At 59.2% G+C, this 24,602-nt stretch overlaps 2 protein-coding genes across 2 annotated transcripts; one reads left to right on the top strand and one right to left on the bottom strand.

Annotated features, from left to right (window-relative positions):
- The first annotated feature begins 1,895 nt into the window (after positions 1-1,895).
- On the top strand, positions 1,896-22,054 carry LINGO3 (leucine rich repeat and Ig domain containing 3). The gene is made up of 2 exons (XM_055247485.2): positions 1,896-1,973; positions 17,223-22,054. The coding sequence occupies exon 2, from the start codon at positions 17,269-17,271 to the stop codon at positions 19,045-19,047; it is 1,779 nt and encodes a 592-aa protein (XP_055103460.1). The 5' UTR covers positions 1,896-1,973; positions 17,223-17,268; the 3' UTR covers positions 19,048-22,054.
- On the bottom strand, positions 4,378-7,853 carry LOC134733281 (uncharacterized). The gene is made up of 2 exons (XM_063622293.1): positions 6,791-7,853; positions 4,378-6,395 (listed from the first exon to the last, which is right to left on the bottom strand). The coding sequence occupies exons 1-2, from the start codon at positions 7,333-7,335 to the stop codon at positions 6,254-6,256; spliced, it is 687 nt and encodes a 228-aa protein (XP_063478363.1). The 5' UTR covers positions 7,336-7,853; the 3' UTR covers positions 4,378-6,253.
- Positions 22,055-24,602: the final 2,548 nt, after the last annotated feature.

Here is a 24,602-nt window from a genome sequence, read left to right as displayed (position 1 = left end):
GGTCACAAAGAACAGTAGCCCAGGGCCAGCTGGTGGGGAGAGCATGGGGGTCATGAAGTCCTTCTGGGCCTCTCTGGGGCCAGGAAGTGAACCATACCCGCCCCCCACAGCATCCCGTGGGGGGCCTGGCCTGCAGCCTCCAGGGATGCGGTTTCTGGGCCTCCAGCCAACGCGACAGTCTGGGAACAGAGCCTGCTTGAGTCACAGGTGGCTGCGTGAATGCCAGGCCACCGCCAAAGCCACTGGGAGTACACAGCGGGTGGGGAGGACTGCAGGGTGGGTGAAGGGGGCAGACAAGGCAAGGTTACACACACAGGCTCCCGAGGCCTCCTTCTCGCTCCTCACTTGGGACAAATGGCATCTCCCAGCCTTGGTTTGCTCATCTGTGAGATGGGGAGGCTAAATGTGGCTTTTAGAAGATGCAGCAAGGGGCCGGGCATAGTAGCTCACGCCTGTAATCCCAGCACTTTGGGAGGCCGAGGCGGGTGGATCACCTGAGGTCAGGAGTTCGAGACCAGCCTGGCCAACATGGTGAAACCCTGTCTCCCCTAAAAATACAAAAATTAGCTGGGCATGGTGGCGGGTGCCTGTAATCCCAGTTACTTGGGAGGCTAAGACAAGAGAATCGCCTGAACCCAGGAGGTGGAGGTTGCAGTGAGCCGAGATTGCACCACTGCACCCCAGCATGGGTGACAAGAGCAAAACTCCATCTCAAAAAAAAAAAAAAAAAAAGGTAAAAAACTTTCCACGAACACTCGCGGTGCACTTGGTGTGTGCGCTGCTGTGTGCTAGGCAGAAGGCACATTGGGGAACAAGCCCGTTAGACAAACTGAGAGGCTCTAAGCTGCTCGATGAGGGGACGGAGAGAAAGGCCGTCCAAGCTGGGCACAGCGAAGGCAAAGGCCTGGGACTGGAGGGACTTGGCCTGTTTGAGGAAGGCTGAGGGGGTGGAGCCCAGAAAAGAGTGAGTGAGGACAGGCCAGGGGGAAGGAGGTGGTGCGGCAGACCAAACAGTGCAGGCGGCTGGGCGGTGGCTCACACCTGTCATCCCAGCACTTTGGGAGGCCGCGGTGGGTGGATCACCTGAGGTCAGGAGTTTGAGACCAGCCTGGCCAACATGGTGAAAACCCGTCTCTACTAAAAATACAAAAATTAGCCAGGTGTGATGGCGGTCGCCTGTAATCCCAGCCACTTGGGAGGCTGAGGCAGGAGAATCGCTTGAACCCAGGAGGTGGAGGGTGCAGTGAGCCAAGATGGCACCGCTGTACTTCAGCCTGGGCAACAGAGCAAGACTCCATCTCAAAAAAAAAAAAAAAAAAGAAAGAACGAAAGAAAGAAATTCCAGCGTAGTTGGGGTGCAGACAGGACCCTCATGGTACTGTGGAACCCTGGCAGGTTCTGGAGCCCAGTGGCTAAGCTTCCTCTGAGGGGCTTCCTCTGAGGGCCACATAAGGAATGGGCCTGGAGGGCTGGGCTGTGGCAGGTGTCCAGGTGCAGATGGTGGCGGCCTGGACTAGGGGTGGGGGACGGGGGGCAGAGGAGGCGATGGTAGCTTCCAGAAGGTTCCACACGGAACAACCTGCTGCACTTGGGGTGCCCCTGCGTTTCTTGCACGGCCGTCTCCGCAGGCTCACCCAGGCTGTGGGGACAGAGGGTCCTCGGACACGAAGGGCCCGGGATGCCCACGGAGGGGTTATGCACCCTCCCTCCCAGTGTCCCCGCACCTGCGCCCACGTGGCCTCGCACACCTGCGGCCCCAGCCGCCGCGCACGCGGCCCAGCGCAGCCACCGCGCGCCCCCGCCAGGCGCGCCGAGGAGACCGGCGGGCGGGTGCGCGCGGCGGCGGCGCGCACGGCGGAGCCCGGGAGGCGGCGGCGGCGGCGGCGGCGGCGGCGGCGGCGGCGGCTGCTTGTGTCGGCTCCGGGCGGCCCCCGCGCCGCAGCCCGCGCCGTGTCCGCGGCGGAGCCGCCCAGGTGAGTGGCATCGCCGGGCCCCGGCGTGGGGCGCGCCCGCAGGCCTGGGGACCCCGCACCTGCACCCTGCGCCCCTGCCTCCCAAAGCCCCCAACCCGCGACCCCATCCTCAGCCGGGGGAAATTGCCCCGCGCACCCCTCCCGGGCTCATCGCTCCTTGCCAGGCCCCCGACGCTCCCCCTGGAAACTTTGGGGGCGAACTCCCCACCATGGGGTCCCCCCGCCCCTCCCCTGGGGCGCCAAGGAGCGGGGAACCGGGTGGGCATCTCCCCGGGGCAGTGGGGACGCTGGGAGGATGCGCTCCTCTCCAGGAGGAGATGAAGGGGGGACTGGTTGTGTCTGGGGTGTGGGGAACGTCCGAATAGAGCCTGCAGCCCGCGCCTTCCTGCCCTGTCTCCCCTGAGCCAGGTCTGGTCCAGCCTAGGGGTGCGGAGCTGGAAGACGCACAGGGTATCTGGGGTCCACACCGGAGCCTGCTCCATCCCTGGAGCTGATGGCCGGGCCTGGCGAGGAGGGACCTGGGGGCATAGGGCTGAGTCCCCTGCTCTGGGGGCGTCTGAATAGCACCAGAAATGGTGGGGCTTCTCTCTGTGCCCTGAGGCTGGGCCTGGGTGCCCCTACCTCCCGGGCCTCTGGGGCCTGGCCAGGGGAGGCCCTGAGCCCCATTCAACAAGTTTGGGGGAGCAGCACCTTGTGCCTTGGTCCGGGCACAAGAAAAGCCCCGGGTCCTTATGCTGGAGACCACCATGTAACTGGGTTTCTCAACGTGTGCTTGAGGCACTAACGGTGCTGGTGTCCCGGCCCCCCCAGTTCTGAGGAGTCAGAACTTCTGAGGCGACCGGCCCCAGAAGCTGCATTTTAGCAAGGGGTCCCTGGCTAAACCATGGACGCAGTGAGGTTGCAGACACCCTTGCTCCGGCGGGGGTGGGGAGCGGGCATCTGCTGTGCAATGGTATTTGCAGAGGGATGATCTGGGGCTTGGCTGGGGGGAACCTTCAGGGACAACAGAGCTGTGAGAACCAGAGCAACCCAGGAGGGCTCCCTGGCAGTGGCGTGGAGAGGATGCAGAAGGTGTGAGGTGTGAGTGGCCAGGTGGAGGACGCAGGCTAGAAACAGGTTCAGGGAGGGTGGTGCTGGCTTTATCAGGAGGCTGGTGCGGGGTGGGCTGCTGGGGCATGGCCTTACCCTGGCTGCCCTCTGAGCCGAAGCAGCAGCCATCATCGGAGACAGGATCTGAGTGGGAAGAACTCACGGGCTTCCCCTGTAGACCCAGCTCCCGTCCCCACCTGGATGATGTGGGGTGGCAGGAAGGGGGCAGCTGGGCGGTGGGATGGGGGCTTAAGAGGGTTCAACTCAGCCTTCCCTGCCCTGCCTGTCTGGTCTCCACCGGTGACTTCCGGCAAATGACGTCCCCTCTCTCAGATTCACCCCACACGGGATTAAATGAGATGCTGCCCACCTCGGCTGCAGCGTGGTGCTGCCATAAAACAGATGCTCAGATCACGATGGTTGCGGCAGCAGCCCTGCCTGGCCCCCTCAGCCTCAGCCGTCCACCCCCAGGGTAAGCCGGGACCTGAAGGTGCCTTGCTGAGTGGGAATAGAAGGCAGTTTGATGTCTCCTCCCACAGCACTGTCATTCCCCGGCGCCCCCTGAGTCACTACCTCGTCACCAGGTAGAGCGCCTCTCAAAGAACTCTGTGAGCAAAGTTTGCCCCGGGTGGGCCCCCTGGAGCCACCCACCACCACATGTCAATCTCGGGCCTCCAAAGAGCGCCCTTCACCGTCAAGGGGGAGCTGGGATTTTGTGGGTAGGAGCTGGCGTCAGATTCAGGTTCAAATGCTGACTGCCTGCAGCCAAGTGATGCAGTGAGCTGGGGCCCACTCTGACCCTCAGTCTCCTTCTCTCCAAAATGAACTTTATTATTCCCCCTAGTCAGGGCTGGGCTAGTGGGTGAAGTGGCCGGTGTAGACAGTGGGTGCTCCAGAACTGGTTCCAGATCTAGAGGCCCTGCCTGCAGAGGGCAGTCCACGGCCCCCTGTGTACAGGCTGGGAAGGAAAGTGGGTCGGGAGGCCCCCAGCCCCTCGAGGGGTTGACGGGGACTAACAGCAGATGGAAGCTAATTAGGGCTTAATGAATTGTCATGGATGAAGCCCCGGGAGGGCCTGGATCTAGGACAGAGGATGCAGGGGTCCTGGGGGACTGGCAGCGTGTCCCCAGAAGCAGACCTTGGAGGGCCACATGCTGTGAGGGGCTGGGCCCCCTCCTCCCATATCCGTCTTAGAAGCTCGAATGGGGGTCGCATCCAGACCACACTCCCCTTACTCCCACCGCCCCGGTTGTGGTGGGGGGCAGAGGGAGGGAGATGGAGGTCACTGTGGGCCTGGGGACAGAGCGGGCCGCTACCACACATCTCACCCCTGCCCCCTCTGGGTTTGGCCGGCCTCCAAGAGGGCCTTTCCTAAGGGAGATGTCAGCATCTCTTGCCCTGGGCGGGGACGAGAGGGAGGATGGGTTCGAGGTAACCTTGCGAGAGGGCCGAGGGAAAGAGCCCTACTCAGAATAGAGGAGGCGGATTGGAAGGGCCGAGGGCTTGGCCAGGAGCTGAGGGAGGGAGCTGTCCACACTACCAGGCATCAAGTGGGTAGGGCCACCTCTGTTCTAGGGAGAGACCCCGGCCACTCACAGCCACACTCTGCCTTCTCCTTGAGCTAAGAGCTTCCAGGACCATTAGTCCAGGATCCATATCTAAGGACAGCTGGGGGTACAGGGAAGAGAGGCCTCCATTGCCCGGGTCCTGCCGTGGGGGACAGTTTTGGGGAGGGGGTCCTCAAGGCCGGTGCCTGCACTGTGTTTGATGCATATCTCAGACCCCAAGGAGAGGTCAATGTCCCCTGCCTTCCATGCCCCAGAAGGCAGGTGCACAGATCTGGGAGGCCTCGAGCGACCTCCCTCTTCAAGACTGCAATGACCCCGATGAGTTCTGGCTGCTGTGACAGCAGTGGCTGGGAACCACACACATTTATTATCGCACCGTTCTGGAGGCCAGAGTCCAAAATGGGCCTCACTGGCGTAAAACCAGGGCATGAGGCTGGGTGTGGTGGCTCACGCCTATAATCCCAGCACTTTGGGAGGCCAAGGCAGGCGGATTACCGGAGGTCAGGAGATCGAGACCATCCTGGCTAACATGGTGAAACCCCATCTCTACTAAAAATACAAAAAATTAGCCGGGCGTGGTGGCTCATGCCTGTAGTTCCAGCTACTCGGGAGGCTAAGACAGGAGAATCACTTGAACCTGGGAGGCAGAGGTTGCAGTGAGCCAAGATCGCACCAGCCTGGGTGACAGAGCGAGACTCTGTCTCAAAAAAAAAAAAAAAAAAAAAAACAGGACATGGCCAAGGCTGGGCCCTCCTGAGCGTTCCAGGCGAAAATCCGGTTCCCACATATCCCATTGCCCAGAGGCACCCACATCCCTTGGCTCAGGGCCCCACCCTCTCCATAGCCTCAGCACAGCCTCTTCCAGTCTCTGACTTTCACCCTCCCGCCTCCTCTCGTGAGGACCCTGTGAGCATGTTGGGCCTCCAGATGATCCAGGATGATCTCCTGATCTCACAATTCTTACTTAATCCTATCTGCAGAGGCCCTTTTTCCATGTAAGGTGGCTTTATCTGCAGTTCCGGGGATTAGAACGGGCTGGCTGTGGGGAGGCCTTCATTCTGCCAACCCCATTCTGCCAACCCCAGGCCCCCCTTCCCTGTTTGTTTTTTCCTATACCGTGGCCCACCGCGTGACAGTCGGCTTTACTTGTTTATTCTGTTTCTTGCCCATAGACAGAATGCAGGGATTTGTCTGTTTTGTTCACTGCTGTTTCTCTTAAAACCAGTGCCTGGCACACAGGCATTGTTTTTAAGTGCTTGTTGAATGAATGAATGATTGAATGAATGAATGCTTGTTAAATGAATGAATGTTTGTTGAATGAATGCTTGTTGAATGAATGAATGAATGCTTGTTGAATGAATGAATGAGGTGAACACATGGCCAGGAGCAGACCAGGGCTTAGGACTCTGGGATCCCGACCCCAGCCGGCACCCAGTGGAGACTTCCCCGGAAGGAACCTCCTTGCCCGACTTCTCACTCGCTCAGCCCAGGGAGGTGACTGGGAACCCTGCAGTTCCCTTTTGCAGAAGAGGAAACTGAGGCTCAGAGACTTCAATGTCTCTGCCCAAGGCGGTCAGTGGCCGATTCAGGTGAGGACCCGTGAGTCAGCACCTGGTGTTCAGTTCAGCCACCCCATGCTCCGTCGTTGGCCACAGCTCTGCGTGTGGGTGACGGGTTGGAGAGGGAGATAATAGTGCCCTGCTCTCTGGAGATGGAGGTGCAGCTGAGAGTCAAGACTTTCCAGGTCTGGGTGAGGCAGGGCGACCTGGGGTCAGACCACGCAGAGCTGGACGCGCCTTCCAACTGCAACCCAGATCTCGCCATGCTCTTGCCCCATATCCTCCCATGGCTGCCCACTGCCTGTGGACGCAAGTCCAGACACCTCCCTGGGGGTTCAGTGCCCCGTGTGGTTTTGCCTTTGCCAGCCAGGGCTCCCACCCCACCAAGCGCAGACACACCCCCGGCCAGCATCGCCCCTCGCGTAGCTGTACCCTGCTGACCCCGGTTCCCCATCCAGGTCTCAGCTCAGACAGGGTCTCCCCTGGGCCCGTCGAACGCAGTCACAGCCCGGAACAGACCCCCCCACAGCTCCCTGCTAGCTCCGCCCCTCAGCGCTTTTTTCAGACGATCTGCTCATTCACTGGGCTGCGCGATTCTCACCTGTTTGTGCCCCCAACTTGACGCTGGGGGAAAGACGCCAGTCCCTGGGGGCCACAGCCGGTCCGATTGCATTGATGCAAGATGTCCAGACAGCCAATTCGCAGAGACAGGAAGCAGATGCGTGGGGGTCCGGGCTGGGGAGGGGCTGGGAGTGACTGCTGAAGGGGATGGGGCTTCCTTTTGGGGGTGATGGAATGTTCTGGAACTAAAGGTGCCGGCGGACGATCTGTGAATGTGCTAGAAGGCGTTGAATGGAACATTTGTAACAGGGCGTGGATGCGCCGCGCACAGGCTGTGGTGCTGCGGGCGTCTGCGTGGAAGCCGCTGTGCCTCCAGCACCCGCGCAGCGCCAGGCACATGCTGGGGCTTAGAAGGAGGACGAGAGTCCTGGGGTGCAATCGCATGGTGGGGGCCAGCACACGGACCACCCCCACCTGTTCAGGACAGACCCCCACTCCCGTCCACCACCGCCAAGGCCGTCCCTGCCGCCGGCCCGGCCCCCCTGCCAAAGGCCTCTGCGGCCTCAGCTGCGGCTGGTCGTGCATGGTAATGAGGCTCTGCCCTTGAAACACGAGTCCTCCCTCCACAGGGGTCGACGCCGCGTTCCCCCAGACTCCCGAGACCGGGCAGCAGAGCTCACCGAGCCCACCACCAGAGCCGGGGGCCCTGCAGGGGCAGACAGGCAGTCCGGGCCTGGTGGGACGTGCCCCTTGCTGGGGAGGGGAGGCAGGAAGGTTCTCGGTCGCCAGCCCCAGCTCCAGCTTCACGCCTGTGGACGGCGGGGTGCAGAGCCGAGGAGGTGACGTCACCCGAGGACACAGCTGTTCTCACCTCCGTGACGTTTATTACCAGCTGATGTGCCGTACGCTGATTTCACGGTGTCACCCGCACCAGAATGTAAGCTCCTTAAGGACAGGGGGCCGGGCACGGTGGTTCACGCCTGTCATCCCAGCACTTTGGGAGGCCGGGGCGGGCAGATCACCTGAGGTCAAGAGTTCGAGACCATCCTGGCCAACATGGCAAAACCCTGTCTCTACTAAAAATCCAAAAATTAGCTGGGCATGGTGGCGCATGTCTGTAATCCCAATTACTCGGGAGTCTGAGGCAAGAGAATTGCTTTAATCCGGGAGGCAGAGGTTGCAGTGAGCCTAGATTGAACCATTGCACTCCAGCCTGGATGACAGAGTGAGACTGTCTCAAAAACAAATAAATAAATAAAAACCACCCACAAATAAATAAATAAAAATAAAAGAACAGGGACCTTCTGGCCTCTGTTCTCTGTTGTGTTTCCAGTTCATCGAAGGGCAACTGGTACATTTTCTTTCTTTTTTTTTTTTTTTTTTTTGAGATGGAGTCTCACTCTGTCACCCAGGCTGGAGTGCAGTGGCGCGATCTCAGCTCACTGCAACCTCCGCCTCCCGGGTTGACGCCATTCTCCTGCCTCAGCCTGTCAAGTAGCTGGGACTACAGGTGCCCACCACCACACCCGGCTAATTTTTTGTATTTTTTAGTAGACATGGGGTTTCTCCATGTTAACCAGGATAGTCTCCATCTCCTGACCTCGTGATCCCCCCGCCTCGGCCCCCCAAAGTGCTGGGATGACAGGCGTGAGCCACCGCATCCGGCCCCGGGGTCACGTCTTGTACCTGCTTCTTGCCTGCTGCGTGGCCCTGGGCATGTTGCCGTCCGTCTCTGGGTCTCTGCCTCCCCGTGTAAAACAGGCTGAATCACCCTGGCTCCTCCTGGGGCATGAACTGGAGGCGCGCTGTGTGCCAGCGTCCTCTACAGCAAGGACCCACTCAGGGAGGTTCTGCCCCACAGGGCACTCTGGGCCATGTCCAGGGACATTTGTGCCTGTCACGACTGGGAAGGGGGTGCCCTGGCTTGGAGTGGGTAGAGGCCAGGAATGCTGCTCAGCACCCTGCAGTGTCCAAGACAGAGAATCATCCACATAAGATGTCCATGGGGCCAAGAAAGAGAGACCTGCATTAATTATTTAAATTAAAAAAAAAACACTAAATCTGTCCCCTGTTCACACCAGACACCAGGATCAACTCCTGACGCGGCAGATGGTGTAAACCAGGGGTCCCCAGCTCCTGGGATTCACCTCCTCTCTCCCTCCCACTCAGGGCACAGATTTCAACGTGTGCAGCCTCCTGGGGCCTCAGCAGGGCTGAGGATCGTGGGACACAGAGTCTCTTGGGGGTCCGTGGAATCCCCTAACCCAGAGGGTCTGAACCAGGGTGATTCTGCTCCCAGGGGACGTTTGGTGATGTCTGGGGACATCCATGGCTGTCTCAACAGGGCGTGCCCCTGGCACGGAGTGGGTGGAGGCCAGGGATGCTTCTCAGCACCCTGCAGCGCCCAGGACGGCCCCACCCCAGAGAACGACCAGGCCCCAACGTTCACAGAGCCCGGGGAGACCCCAGTTTGCAGGGGCTGGCCTGATCCTCCCCCCACTCCAGTTCCATTCGGCAGCTGGGGACACCGAGGCCAGAACAGGAGGAGCGCGTTGAATGTTGGGGGCGAACTGGAGCCCGGCTGGAAGGAGGGGAGTTTGGGGTGGGGGACGGAGGCCTGGCAGTGGCGGGAGGCCCAGAGCGAGGGAGGACTCTGGCCTGTGGGAGAGGAAGGGTGGAGCTGGGCTTGGCTCCGCGTAGCCAGGGTTACGCTGGGGCTCTGTGGGTCGCCCTGGGAGAGGTCAGGGATGGGGCTGGGTCCCTGGGCTGCAGTTCAGGTGGCCGGAACACACCATCAAGAGGTATCTGTGAGCAGATGGTGTTTCCATCCTGGGAGGATGGGAGGTAATGCTCCAGATGGGTGGCAGCTTCCTGGGAGGGGGGCGGTCCGAGGGACCGATGAGGATGGAGATAGAGAGCCCTGAAAGTGACCCCTCCCCCAGGACCACAGCATGAGGACAAGGGAGGGGACAGAGGCTCCTAAAGAATCAGCCTGGGGCCGGGCGCGGTGGCTCACACCTGTAATCCCAGCACTTTGGGAGGCCAAGGTGGGCAGATCACGAGGTCAGGAGATCGAGACCATCCTGGCTAACGCAGTGAAACCCCGTCTCTACTAAAAATACAAAAAAATTAGCTGGGCGTGGTGGTGGGCGCCTGTAGTCCCAGCTACTTGGGAGGCTGAGGCAGGAGAACGGCGTGAACCCAGGAGGTGGAGCTTGCAGTGAGCCGAGATCGCGCCACTGCACTCCAGCCTGGGTGACAGACAGAGCGAGACTCCATCTCAAACAACAAAAAAAAAGAATCAGCCTAGTGGCTGGACACGGTGGCTCACACCTGTCATCCTAGCACTTTGGAAGGCTGAGGCAGGTGGATCACCTGAGGTCAGGAGTTCGAGACCAGCCTGGCCAACAGGGTGAAACCCCGTCTCTACTAAAAAATACAAAAATTAGCCAGGTGTGGTGGCGCACACCTGTAATCCCAGCTACTCAGGAGGCTGAGGCAGGAGACTTGCTTGAACTCGCTTGAACCCAGGAGGTAAAGGCTGCAGTGAGCGGAGATCACGCCATTGCACTCTCAGCCTGGGTGAGAGAGTGAGACTCTGACTCAATAAAACAAAAAAAAAAAAAAAAAAGAGGTCGGGCATGGTGGCTCACACCTGTAATCCCAGCACTTTGGGAGGCCGAGGCCGGTGGATCACGAGGTCAGGAGATGGAGACCATCCTGGCTAACACGGTGAAACCCCGTCTCTAGTAAAAATACAAAAAATTAGCCGGGCGTGGTGGCGGGCGCCTGTAGTCCCAGCTACGCGGGAGGCTGAGGCAGGAGAATGGTGTGAACCCAGGAGGCGGAGCTTGCAGTGAGCCGTGATCACGTCACTGCATTCCAGCCTGGGCGACAGAGTGAGAGTCCATCTCAAAAAAAAAATAAACAATAAAAAAAAGAGACCAGGGAGGCCAACCAGATGTGTTCAGGGCACATGGTGAGCAGATGCAGGCCGTGTAGTCTCCCACACCCCCTCTCCGGGAACCAGTTCTTCCTCCCAAGTTGGGAACACCAGACCCTTAGGGGACATGTCAGAAGCCTGAGTCCAGCTGCCAGATCCCCCCTCCCGCCTCCCCCACAGCACCCTGCAGAGGAAATGACAGGGCCAGGCCATTGATGGGGGGAGTCAGGGTTGTAAAACTAGGTCACAGCTTGAGTGGCCCCTGCCGGGCGCGAGGGATCAGCTGTCCTCTCATCCCAGGAGTAATTATAGAGCCAGAGCTTGGAGGGTGCCCCGGAGGGCTCTTGTGCCTGTGCCATGACAGGCGAGGTCCAGAGAGGGTAGGTTTCTCAACAGAGGTCACACAGCGCATCGGAATTGAGGCCTCCCGCCGGCACTTCTGCCACTAGATCAGTGTGACTGTGACCTAGCGATTCTAGACCTGTCAATCTCTCCAGGAAACTTCCTGATTTTCCCCTTATCTGTGCTCTGTGGGAACTGTTTTAAAAAAAAATTATCGAGCCAGGCGTGGTGGCTCACGCCTGTAATCCCAGCACTTTGGGAGGCCGAGGTGGGCGGATCATGAGGTCAGGAGTTCGAGACCAGCCTGACCAACATGGTGAAACCCCATCTCTACTAAAAATACAAAAATTAGCCGGACCTGGTGGCACGTGCTTGTAATCCCAGCTACTTGGGAGGCTGAGACAGCAGAATCGCTTGAACCCAGGAGGCAGAGGTTGCAGTGAGCTGAGATCACACCACTGCACTCCAGCCTGGGTGACAGAGCAAGACTCCATCTCAAAAAAAAAAAAAAAATTATTGGCCCAGCACAGTGGCTCACGCCTGTATTCCCAGCACCTTGGGAGGCCAAGGCAGGTGGATCGCTTCAGCCCAGGAGTTTGAGACCAGCCTGGGCAATAGAGTGAGACCCTATCTCTACAAAAAAATGAAAAAATTAACCAGGTGTGCTGGCACGTGCCTATAATCCCAGCTACTTGAGAGGCTGAGGTGGGAGGATCGCTTGAGCAGGGGAGGCAGAGGCTGCAGTGAGCCGAGATTGCACCACTGCACTCCAACCTGGGCAACAGAGCAAGAACCTGTCTCTAAATACATAAATAAATAAATAAATTCCAACTTAAAAAGAAACCTCTAATTTAGAAAATGGGCCAGGCCCAGTGGCTCACACCTATAATCTCAGCACTTTAGGAGGCCGAGGCGGGCAGATCACTTGAGCCCAGGAGTTTGAGACCAGCCTGGCTAACATGGTGAAAGCCGTCTCTACTAAAAATACAAAAATTAGCTGGATGTGGTGGCGGGCGCCTGTAGTCCCAGCTCCTCGGGAGGCTGAGGCAGGAGAATGGCTTGAACTCGGGAGGCAGAGGTTGCAGTGAGCAGAGATGGCGCCACTGCACTACAGCCTGGGAGACAGAGTGAGGCTCTGTCTCAGAAAAAAAAAAAAAAAAAAAAAAGAGGGGAGGGAGGGTGCATGCCCAGGTCCTGGGGGAGCAGAGCAGGGTGAGGGGTCTGCACTGAGAGGAAGGAGCTTTTGCAGTATCTGGATGAGGCCAGGGTGGGGGCGAGGGCTGTTTGCTGCAGGGTCTTGCAGGCCAACAGATGGATGTTTTTCGCTTGAGAGCTGTGGGTAGGTTTTCTTTATTCTTCTTTTTTTTTTTTTTGAGACTGAGTCTCCCTCTGTCGCCCAGGCTGGAGTGCAGTGGTGCGATCTCGGCTCACTGCAAGCTCCGCCTCCCGGGTTCACGCCATTCTCCTGCCTCAACCTCCCGAGTAGCTGGGACTACAGTTGCCCACCACCACACCCGGCTAATTTTTTGTATTTTTTTTAGTAGAGATGGGGTTTCACCGTGCTAGCCAGGATGGTCTCGATCTCCTGACCTCGTGATCCGCCCGCCTCGGCCTCCCGAAGTGCTGGGATGACAGGCATGAGCCACCACTCCCGGCCTGTGGGCTGGGATTACAGGCGTGAGCCACCACACCTGGCCTGTGGGCAGGTTTTCACCAGTGGTTTTGTAAACACTGTGGAGTGGACAGTAAAGGGGGAGGTGCAGGGTGGGGGGCAGATAAAAGTGCCATCACCGCCCTAGCGCTCTTGTCCCCTCCTGTAACACAGCCCCTGAGTGTGCTGTCGGCAGGGCAGCAGCTCGGGAGAGAATGACCCAGAAAAACAGTGCTGGGAGGGAGCTTGCTGGGAGGGAAGGATCGCCTTCCCTGTAACATGCCCAGGTTGGGATTAAGGACGATTCCGGGGTTGGGGGGGCATGCCCCCTCTCTCGCTCCCCCCCTTCCTCCCTCCCTTGAGTTTCCTATGTTCCCAAGCTGGGGGCAGGAGGACCAAGGCCTCCTGGGAACCAGGGGCCCCTCGCTTTTCTCTTGGTGGGACCGCATTCCCGCTTGCGACACCTTCCTTTCCACCACACTCCGTGCTGTTCCATGCGGCATGTGAATGCCCAGTTTTAGGATCTGTACATATGTGTCCCTGCCCACCTAAATCCAGAATTCAGTCTGACGTTTCACCTTATTTATTTATTGAGGCGGAGTTTCCCCTCTTGTCACCCATGCTGGAGTGCAGTGGCACGATCTCGGCTCACCACCACCTCCGCCTCCCGGGTTCAAGCGATTCTCCTCCCTCAGCCTCCCAAGGAGCTGGGATTACAGGCGCCCATCACCACGCCCGGCTAATTTTTGTATTTTTTAGTAGAGACAGGGTTTCTCCATGTTGCTCAGGCTGCTCTCAAACTCCTGACCTCAGGCCTCCCGAAGTGCTGGGATGACAGGCATCAGCCACCGCGCCAGCAACAGGAGCTTCTCTCACAGTTCTGGAGTCTGGAAGTCGAAGCTCAAGCAGGTCCAGCTTCCTTTGGGGGCTTTTGGGGAGACCCTTTCTGACTCTTCCAGCTTCCGGTGGTAGCTGGCCATCCCTGGTGTCACTTGACTTGTGGATGAATCACTCCAGTCTCTGCCTGTGTTGTGACTTGGCCTTTGCCTATGTCTCTGTGTCCAAATTTCCCTCTTATAAGGATGCCAGTCATTGAATTAGGGCTCTCCCTACTCCTGCGTGACCTCATCTTAATGAATTACAGCTGCAAGATCCAAACCCTGTCCTCACTTACGTGCGACTCGTCTCTGACATTAGGCAGTCTCCCAGGGCTCCGCGTCTGTTCGCTGTCGGATTAAATTCTGGAAAGGCACCGGGGAGGCGGGAGCTGCCTTCGCAGACGTTTAGCAGATCAGGATCCACGGCCAGTGGGAACCGTGAGGAGATGCACAGCCTGGTCTGGGCCAAGGGGCCTGGGGGGATGCCTAGGGGGGCTCAGCTGCTAAGATGCCAAAAATAGCCAGCTGGCTGGCGGGGGAAGCGGCCGAGCAGAAGAGGCTGGGCAATGCCGCCTGGTAGCTCTGGCTCCTTCCTCCTGCTCCCTCCCACCCCACCTCCACCCGCCACCCCGGCCCCCAGAATCTGGGCTGCAGTCAAGAAGAGCTGGTAGGGGTGCAGCAGGCTCCCAGGAGAGACGGAAACAGCCCAGGAGGCACAGCCGCCGGAACCCATGGAGCACTGGTGCCTCTGGGCCACCACGGCTCCATGCCACCTGCCCCCCACCCAGAGACCCCTCCTAACCCAGCTCCCCGCCCCCCTCCACTCTCTCCCTTGGCTTCACCAGACTCCTGCCACACCTCGGGGCCTTTGCAGTGGCTGTTCCCCCAGCTCACACACCCTTCCTCCAGAAAACCATGGGCTCTGTTCTGTTCAACTTTTGAGTCGGCCTCTTTCCTGCCAGAACAAGATGCCACAAACCCCGGGGGCTTAAAACAACCGAAATATACGCCTTCCCAGCTCTGGAGGCGGAAGTCCAAAATCAAGGTGTCCACAGGGCCGAGGGCCCTCTGGAAGCTCCCGGGGAGCGTCCTTCCTGCCTCTCCCAGCTTCCTGGGGCTCTCAGCAATCCCTGGCTTGTGGCTGTGTCACCCTAGCCTCTGCCTCCGTCTTCACACAGCTCTGTTTCCCCTGTATGGGGCTAGGTGTGTGTCCACGTCTCCCTCTCGTTGTAAGAACAGGAGTCGTTGGAAAAGGCTCACTGTAATCCACCACAGTCTCATCTAGACCTGAGCACATCTGTAAAGACCCTGGTTCCAAAGGAGGTCCCATGAACAGCAGGCATGGAGGGCAGGACATGAACACACCTTTTTTTTTCCTTGAGACAGTCTCACTCTGTTGCCCAGGGGCTAGAGTGCAGTGGCACGATCACAGCTCACTGAAGCCTCAACTCCCGGGATCAAGCGATCCTCCCACCCCAGGCTCCCCTAGTTAGGACTATAGACGCACACGCCACCACACCCAGCTAATTTTTGTATTTTTAGTTGAGACAGGGTTTCCCCATGTTGCCCAGGCTGGTCTCGAACTCCTGACCTCAGGTGATCCACTGCCTCGGTCTCCCAAAGTGCTGGGATTACAGGCGTGAGTCACAGCGCCTGGCCTTGAACATATCTTTTGCGGGAACACAGTTCCACCCACAACAGCGTCTGAGATCAAATGTCATCTCCTGTGTCTATGGATGGGCCTGTCCTGGACATTTCATAGAAATGACGGGCGCAGTGGCTCACAGGACAGGCACGGTGGCTCAAAGGATGGGCGCGGTGGCTCACACCTGTAATCCCGGCACTTTGGGAGGCCAAGGCAGGCGGATTACCTAAGGTCAGGAGTTCAAGACCAGCCTGGCCAACATGGCAAAACCCCATCTCTACTAAAACTACCAAAATTAGCTGAGCGTGGTGGCGGGTGCCTGTAATCCCAGCTACTCAGGAGGCTGAGGCAGGAGAATCACTTAAACCCCGGGGAGGGGGAGCTTGCAGTGACCTGAGATCGCGCCACTGCACTCCAGCCTGGGCCACAGAGTGAGACTCCGTCTCCAGAAAAAAAAAAAAAAAGGCCAGGCGCGGTGGCTCACTCCTGTAATCCTAGCACTTTGGGAGGCCGAGGTGGGCAGATCACGAGGTCAGGAGAAGGAGACCATCCTGGCTAACACGGTGAAACCCCATCTCTACTAAAAACGCAAAAAATTAGCCGGGCGTGGTGGCGGGCGACTGTAGTCCCAGCTACTTGGGAGGCTGAGGCAAGAGAATGGTGTGAACCCAGGAGGTGGAGCTTGCAGTGAGCCGAGATTGTGCCACCGCACTCTAGCCTGGGTGACAGAGCGAGACTCCATCTCAAAAAAAAAAAAAAAGAAAGAAGGAAATGGGGTCATACAGTGTGGCCTTTTGTGTCACGTCTCTCACTGAGCATGGCGTCCTCAAGGTGCATCCCCGCTGTGGCCTGGGTCAGAGCATCACTCCTTTTTATGGCTGAGTCGTGTTCGTGTGTGGGTGGCTGCACGGTGCTGACCCATCCATTCCTTGGTGCACATTCCAGCCTTTTCCACTGTTTGGCTGTTACAGATGTGGCTGTGAATGTTCCCAGGTTTTCTGTGCACTGTGTGTTCCATTCTCTTATGCAAAGACACCCAGGAGCAGGCGGGTGCGATGGCTCACACCTGTAATCCCAGCACTTTGGGAGGCCAAGGCAGGTGGATCACCTGAGGTCGGGAGTTTGAGACCAACCTGGCCAATATGGTAAAACCCCATCTCTACTAAAAATACAAAAATTAGCCAGACGTGGTGGCGGGCGCCTGTAATCCCAGCTACTCGGGAGGCTGAGGCAGGAGAATTGCTTGAACCTGGGAGGCAGAGGTTTCAGTGAGCCAAGATCAAGCCACTGCACTCCAGCCTGGACGACAGAGTGAGACTCCATCTCAAACAAACAAACAAACACAAATAAAACAAAACAAAAAAACCCAGGAGATTGGAATTGCAGCCACACAGTGGATCAATGCTGCTTTTTTTTTTTTTTTTTTTTTTTGAGACAGGGTCTTGCTGTATCTCCCAAGCTGGAGTGCAGTGGCACGATCACAGCTCACTGTGGCCTCAACCCCCTGGGTTCAAGCAATCCTCCTGCCTCAGCCTCCTGAGTAGCTGGGACCACAGGTGCAGGCCACCATGCCTGGGTAAACTTTTTAATATTTCACACTTACTTGCAAACCAGCTAATTTTTATTTTTATTTTTTTGTAGAGACAGGGGTCTCACCGTGTTGCCCAGGCTGGAGTGCAGTGGCACAAGCATAGCTCACTGCAGCCTCCACCTCCTGGGCCCAAGCAATCCTCCTGCCTCAGCCTCCTGAGTAGCTGGGACCACAGGCCTATACCACCACATGCAGCTCATCTTTTATTTTTTTGGAGAGATGGGAGTCTTGCTATGTTGTGCTGGCTGGTCTCGAACTCTTGAACTCAAGCAATTCTCCCATCTCAGCCTCCCAAAATGCTGGGCTTACAGGAGCGAGCCGCCGTTCTGGGACGGGTTAGGGGCGGGCTGGGGGCAGAGGCGCCGCGGAGGGGGGCTCGGTGCTAACGGTGCTAACGCTGCCCGCTCCCCGCCCGCCCACAGGTGCGCAGGAGGATGGTGGCGCGGCCCTAGGCCCACGCTCCGCACCATGACCTGCTGGCTGTGCGTCCTGAGCCTGCCCCTGCTCCTGCTGCCCGCGGCGCCGCCCCCGGCTGGAGGCTGCCCGGCCCGCTGCGAGTGCACCGCGCAGACCCGCGCCGTGGCCTGCACGCGCCGCCGCCTGACCGCCGTGCCCGACGGCATCCCGGCCGAGACTCGCCTGCTGGAACTCAGCCGCAACCGCATCCGCTGCCTGAACCCGGGCGACCTGGCCGCGCTGCCCGCGCTGGAGGAGCTGGACCTGAGCGAGAACGCCATCGCGCACGTGGAGCCCGGCGCCTTCGCCAACCTGCCGCGCCTGCGAGTCCTGCGTCTCCGTGGCAACCAGCTGAAGCTCATCCCGCCCGGGGTCTTCACGCGCCTGGACAACCTCACGCTGCTGGACCTGAGCGAGAACAAGCTGGTCATCCTGCTGGACTACACTTTCCAGGACCTGCACAGCCTGCGCCGGCTGGAGGTGGGCGACAACGACCTGGTGTTCATCTCGCGCCGCGCCTTTGCAGGGCTGCTGGCCCTGGAGGAGCTGACCCTGGAGCGCTGCAACCTCACAGCTCTGTCCGGGGAGTCGCTGGGCCATCTGCGCGGCCTGGGCGCCCTGCGGCTGCGCCACCTGGCCATCGCCGCCCTGGAGGACCAGAACTTCCGCAGGCTGCCCGGGCTGCTGCACCTGGAGATTGACAACTGGCCGCTGCTGGAGGATGTGGCGGCGGGTAGCCTGCGGGGCCTGAACCTGACCTCGCTGTCGGTCACCCACACCAACATCACCGCCGTGCCGGCCGCCGCGCTGCGGCACCAGGCGCACCTCACCTGCCTCAATCTGTCGCACAACCCCATCAGCACGGTGCCGCGGGGGTCGTTCCGGGACCTGGTCCGCCTGCGCGAGCTGCACCTGGCCGGGGCCCTGCTGGCTGTGGTGGAGCCGCAGGCCTTCCTGGGCCTGCGCCAGATCCGCCTGCTCAACCTGTCCAACAACCTGCTCTCCACGTTGGAGGAGAGCACCTTCCACTCGGTGAACACGCTAGAGACGCTGCGTGTGGACGGGAACCCGCTGGCCTGCGACTGTCGCCTGCTGTGGATCGTGCAGCGCCGCAAGACCCTCAACTTCGACGGGCGGCTGCCGGCCTGCGCCACCCCGGCCGAGGTGCGCGGCGACGCGCTGCGAAACCTGCCGGACTCGGTGCTGTTCGAGTACTTCGTGTGCCGCAAACCCAAGATCCGGGAGCGGCGGCTGCAGCGCGTCACGGCCACCGCGGGCGAAGACGTCCGCTTCCTCTGCCGCGCCGAGGGCGAGCCGGCGCCCACCGTGGCCTGGGTGACCCCCCAGCACCGGCCGGTGACGGCCACCAGCGCGGGCCGGGCGCGCGTGCTCCCCGGGGGGACGCTGGAGATCCAGGACGCGCGGCCGCAGGACAGCGGCACCTACACGTGCGTGGCCAGCAACGCGGGCGGCAACGACACCTACTTCGCCATGCTGACCGTGCGCCCCGAGCCGGCCGCCAACCGGACCCTGGGCGAGGCCCACAACGAGACGCTGGCGGCCCTGCGCGCGCCGCTGGACCTCACCACCATCCTGGTGTCCACCGCTATGGGCTGCATCACCTTCCTGGGCGTGGTCCTCTTCTGCTTCGTGCTGCTGTTCGTGTGGAGCCGCGGCCGCGGGCAGCACAAGAACAATTTCTCGGTGGAGTACTCCTTCCGCAAGGTGGATGGGCCGGCCGCCGCGGCGGGCCAGGGGGGCGCGCGCAAGTTCAACATGAAGATGATCTGAGGGGTCCCCAGGGGCGGACCCTCCCCTCCCCTGCCCTCCCCCGCGGGCCGGCCGCTCGCGTGTCCACCTATGCATTTTCCGGAGGGGAAGGGGGCGGCTGCACGGCGCTCCCCAGGCAGAACTTCCCCTTTTTTTGTAGACGCCCGACCGCAGGACTGTTTTTCATCAGCATGTGTCTTTTTGCAGTTTCTCAAGCGTTTTCTAAAGATTTCAACCCGTCTTCCTGTCCCTGCTATGGTGGCTGAGCTGGGGGGTGGGGGTGCGGGCTGCAAGGATGGGGGGGATGGGCTCCCGTCTACCAACCCGGGATGGCTGGGGGCGCTCAGAGACCCCAGGATCCTCAGGGCCCGCAATTCACACCCAGGAGGCACAAGACTGCTGCCCCCAAGCCCTGGGCTTCCGCTCCCCCAGTCCTTTGCACACAGATCACATCGGGGAGACGGTGGACACCTGGGACCCACAAAGGGCCCCAACAGCCCCGAGGGGAGGGTGCGCAGAAAATCTACATTGCTCACACCTGGCCATCCTACACCTCACGCCCAGACACACAGTCACACCTGGAACCGAATCACACAGGTGAAACACACCTCACACCCAGCCGACACTAAAACCAAACCCGGGGCACCAGAGCTGACCACAGGGGCAGGCAGGGCTCTCGTGAGAGCAAAGCTCACACCCGGGACAGGCGCAGCTCACACCCAAGACACACACAGCTCACACCCGGAACACACAGCTCACACCCAGGACACACGCAGCTTACACCCGGGACACACAGCTCACACTCGGAACACATAGCTCACACCTGGGACAGGCACAGCTCACACCTGGGACACACAGCTCACACGCAGGACACACAGCTCACACCTGGGACAGGCACAGCTCACACCTGGGACACACAGCTCACACGCAGGACACACACAGCTCACACCTAGGAGACACTCAGCTCACATCCAATACAAGCACAGCTCACAGTGGAACACACAGTTCACACCCCGGACACACAGCTTACACCCGGGACACTCAGCTCGCACTGGAACACACAGCTCACACCTGAGACACAGCTCACACCTGGGACAGGCACAGCTCACACCCAGAACACACAGCTCACACCCAGAACACACAGCTCACACCCAGGACACACTCAGCTCACACCCGGGACATGCTCAGCTCACACCCAGAACACAGAACTCACACCTGGGACACACACGGGTCACACCCAAGACACACACCTCACACCCAGCTGACACTAAAACGAGGCCCTGGGCACCAGAGCTGACCACAGAGGCAGGCAGGGCTCTCATGAGATCACAGCTCACACCCGGGACATGCTCAGTTCACACATGGGACAGGCACAACTCACAACTGAGATACAGCTCACACCTGGGACACACGGCCCACCCCACGCCTGCTCAGGTGAGCATCTCCCAGCCAACCTCAGGGCCTGGGCTCAGGTCTTGCTGAGGACCCAGCACACGCGGTGGTTACAGTCAGGGATCCACATGCCCTGTCCTCCATCCTCCCCACAGCCCAGCAGGGCTGTCCACAAGGAGGAGCCATCGCCCCAGCCCTCTGCCTCCCTCCACTGACACTTGCTTCCCAGAACAGCAGGCAAGAGAGGGCCACCCTGCCCCGGCCCAGGACCATGGCTTCTGGTGTGCTGAGTGTCCTTCTAAATGGGTCTACTGGAGGGACTTTTGCCCCTAGGTATGCACTGACCTCTGAGCCTGCCTCAGACAAGCCCTGAGCGTGGCCCCATCATGCCTGGCCCTGCTGACCCGTGGCTCAGGTGGGGAACGAGACCAAAGAACACAGGGGGTTACCAGGGGTCCCTGCTATGTGCGTTGCAGAGGTAGTGACAAGAACAAGGCCGGAACAAGGGCTTCACCCTACAGGGAGGCCTGAACCCAGGTCCTCGGGAGAAGGTGATGGAGGAACCTCAGTCTGTGCACCTGCAGAGGTGGGGCAGATCTAGGGCCAAAGCTGGGGTCACAGGCCGACTGCAGCTCAGGTCAAGGAAGAGCTTCCCCGAGGTCACCGCGCGGTTGCTCTGCAGATGGTGAGCTCCCCGTCACGGGGGGTAAACAAGCAGGAGCTGAGGTTTTGCAGAAGGATTCAGACACCAGACAGGGACCATAGGCACCATCAGTGACCTGGCCTCCTCACAGCCAGTTCTTGCCCCTCCTCTCCACATCCTCCAGAGGACAGTTAGGACGTTGCTGGGGCAGGGACAGGAACCATTGTTGAGCCAAAAGCTCAGCCAGAAAGGGGCTTGGCTGCAACCGAGGGGTTAGGACACACCCTCCAGGACTTTGCAGGAAGGGCTCAAAAGCAGCTCTGCTCCTGCCCAGCTGTGTGATCTCAGCTGGTGACTGAAGACCACCTAGACCATCAGTGTCCTCATCTGTGAAACGGGTCTGAGGGTCAAACCTATTACCCCGTATTCACAGGCCAGGCCTGCAGATGAGCTTGATGGCTTGACTTGGATCCTGGATCCCTCAAGACTGCTCTGAGATCAATCAGCCAGAGAGAAACAGAGAGAAAGCCGGCTCAGCCCTGGAGGCTTTGAGCAAAGGTTTCAGAAAGAGCTGGAAGGAGACACTGGCCCATTCTCCCTGAGCTGTGGCCGGGAGGGCCCAGGCCTGCACCACGATGTACAGATGGCCCAGGGGGCTCGACATGAGTGAGGGCTGAAGTTCCTGCAACCCCAACCGCCACACCTGAATTGGGCAGAACCAATTTTTTTGTTAGCACCTGCCTGACTCTGGTTACCATGACAACCCCAAGGGCCCCCAAAAATTGATATCCAAGTGCCTTTAGCCTATCAAAGACAGGAGGGGGTGCGTTCTCGGCCATGTTAGGGTTCACAGAGCATCCGTATATTAGGATTTCCCAGCCCCCTGAGCCCCCCACCCCATCCCAACATGAACCAAGACGCCTCAGCTCCCCACCCCTCATCCTGCTGTATTTGGTTCAAATCCAATAAAAATGGAACCGATTTAATAACAAACTTCAGATTTTGTTCTTACTCCCATGGGAGCAACAGGGGGCAGGGCTGAGGGATGAGGGGCTGCTGGGGTCCCCAGAGGAGGCCAACCCTGAGAGAATTCTACGCCACTAGTGACATGTGATAGGCCACACTTCTGCAGCGCCCATGCTGTTCCCGGCGCTGTTCCAGGTGCTGTGTGTGTTCCCTCCTTTCACGCTGAGGCCAGCCCTGTGAGCTGGGTGGGTCCTGCTGATGAACCCATTTTACAGATGGGTCAAGCCAGGGCAGAGGGTGGAGGGAAGCCGCTCTGAGACCCCAGCTAGGGACAGGTGGGGGCTGAGAAGAGTGAGCAAAGCTGGGCCGTTGGGAAACTCCTGCCCCAAACTCGGGCCGGGGAAGAAAGAAGATATGAGTCCCCGCTGTGCCTCCTGGAATTGGCCTGTCGGGGAGTCTGGGTGCTGCTGACAGGGTCCCATGTCTGCCCTGCCTGTCTCTGAGGGCTCCTGTCTCTGAGGGAGTCTTGGCTTTGGAAGTGAGACTAATAAAGTGCTTTAGCCACGCACCAATCCTCATTGACAGATGGGGAAATTGAGGCACAGAGCGGCCACAGATGGGGAAACCGAGGCATGGAGCGGCGACAGGTGGGGAAACTGAGGCACAGTGGGCGTGAAGTCTCAAACCCCACCCGCCCAGGAAGGCACAGGGAGAAGCTTGTGCTTTTTCAGGATGGAAGTGGACGGAACTAGGATGCAGAAGACCCAGCCAAGAGCAGCCTCCCACTCGCCACAGCTCAGCGTCGCTTTCTGGGCCTCGGTGCCCCCATTTGAACCTGAGACTAAGGTTCTTTTATTTCCCTGCCTTTCGGGGGTAGAACAGAGGCCCATCAGGGACTGTGAGGCGGCCCTCTCTCCATGCCTGGTTTCAAGGCAGCTGGAGGGTGAGGGTGGCTCTAGGCTGTGGGACTCTCCCGTGGGGACTGATTTCCCGTTCTCTCCTGCAGCAAAGGCAGGTGAAACTATTGTCCTATAGGCCTCAGTGTCCCCAACCAGGAGAGCCGCCCGTTCCCTGTGCAATGCTCTGAGTGCCTGACGTGAACCAGGTGCAACCTCCAAGGTTTCCATGAATCCTGTCTCATTTGTGGGGTGCACTGGGGGAAGGGCAGACCCCAGCTGAGAAGCCCTCCCTGCTCAGGCAGCCAAGACCCGTCTAAAGTAACACCCATCTCCTTGGTGGCTGGAAACCCAAGAGGGGACCCCTAAAACCAGAACTGGACCAAACCATCCTCAAGCCCCATGTCTGGGTGGCTTCTGACCAAGACTGCCTTGACTTCCCCTCCCAGACGGAGCTAGGACAGCACTGGGGGTGCCCCAGCACACGCCTGCACCCTCGTGGGTCTCTCACCTCCATCTTCTGGACATGGACACGCGTTTGGGGTGTCCCTCTCTCTCCCACATCCCCCCACAAGCCGGCATCTTTACACTTGATCTTAGCCAAAAGGCCGAGAAGCGATAAGCCGGCATCTTTTCCAGGTGATTCCTGAGCCCTGCATATGAACTTCCCTCCCGTTTTCCTCCGCAAGACAGAGGCACGATTCCCACACGTGAGCTTTTGCTCGTGGGGCCAAGGGAAGCTGGAGGCTCAGGTTTCCGGCTTCCATTGCTGTGTGGCCTGGGGCAAGTCACCGCCCCTCTCTGTGCCTCGGTTTGTTTGTCTGTAATTTGGAAGATAATAGTCCTGCAATAGGCTGGGCATGGTGGCTCACGTCTGTAATCCCAGAACTTTGGGAGGCCGAGGCGGGTGGATCACCTGTGGTCAGGAGTTCAAGACCAGCCTGGCCGACATGGCGAAACCCCATCTTTATGAAAAATACAAAAATTTGCCAGGCGTGGTGGCAGCCACGAATCCAGGAGGATTCGTGCTGATTCCAGGAGGCGGAGATTGCAGTGAGGCAAGATCGCGCCACTGCATTCCAGCCTAAGCAACAAGAGTGAAACTACCTCAAATAATAATAATAATAATCCTGCAATAGTCCTGCGGGACGCAGGATAAAAACCGCATGACTTTCCTACCACTGCAGTTACAAATGGCCACAAACCTAGTGGCTTAAAACAACTTAAAATTATTATCTGGGCTGGGCGCAGTGGCTCACGCTTGTAATCCCAGCACTTTGGGAGGCCGAGGCGGGCGGATCACGAGGTCAGGAGATCGAGACCACGGTGAAACCCCGTCTCTACTAGAAATACAAAAAATTAGCCGGCCGTTGTGGCGGGCGCCTGTAGTCCCAGCTACTCGGAGAGGCCGAGGCAGGAGAATGGCGTTTACCCGGGAGGCGGAGCTTGCAGTGAGCCAAGATTGCGCCACTGCACTCCAGCCTGGGCGACAGAGCGAGACTCCATCTCAAAAAAAAAAAAAAAAATTATTATCTGACACTTCTGGAGCCGCAAAGTCGAAACTCAGTCAGCAGGTCTGGCTCCTCCGGAAGCTCCAGGGGAGAATCTACTCTCTGCCTTTTCTGGCTCTAGAGCCGCCGCATCCGTGGGCTCGTGGCCGCATCATTCTGACCTCTGTT

This window comes from Symphalangus syndactylus, chromosome 17 (genome assembly GCF_028878055.3).
Source record: "Symphalangus syndactylus isolate Jambi chromosome 17, NHGRI_mSymSyn1-v2.1_pri, whole genome shotgun sequence".
Taxonomy (NCBI): domain Eukaryota; kingdom Metazoa; phylum Chordata; class Mammalia; order Primates; family Hylobatidae; genus Symphalangus; species Symphalangus syndactylus.
Note: the sequence above shows the minus strand (reverse complement) of the source record. Positions and strands in the feature narration are given on the sequence as shown.

Bases quoted from the DNA above. Each gene is read 5' to 3' on its own strand.
- LOC134733281 (XM_063622293.1), bottom strand. From the start codon at position 7,335: ATGCACGACCAGCCGCAGCTGAGGCCGCAGAGGCCTTTGGCAGGGGGG. The intron at 6,396-6,790 runs GTGAGAATCGCG...GTCTGACCCCAG, and splicing joins CAAGTTGGGGGCACAAACAG to GTCGCCCTGCCTCACCCAGA.
- LINGO3 (XM_055247485.2), top strand. From the start codon at position 17,269: ATGACCTGCTGGCTGTGCGTCCTGAGCCTGCCCCTGCTCCTGCTGCCC.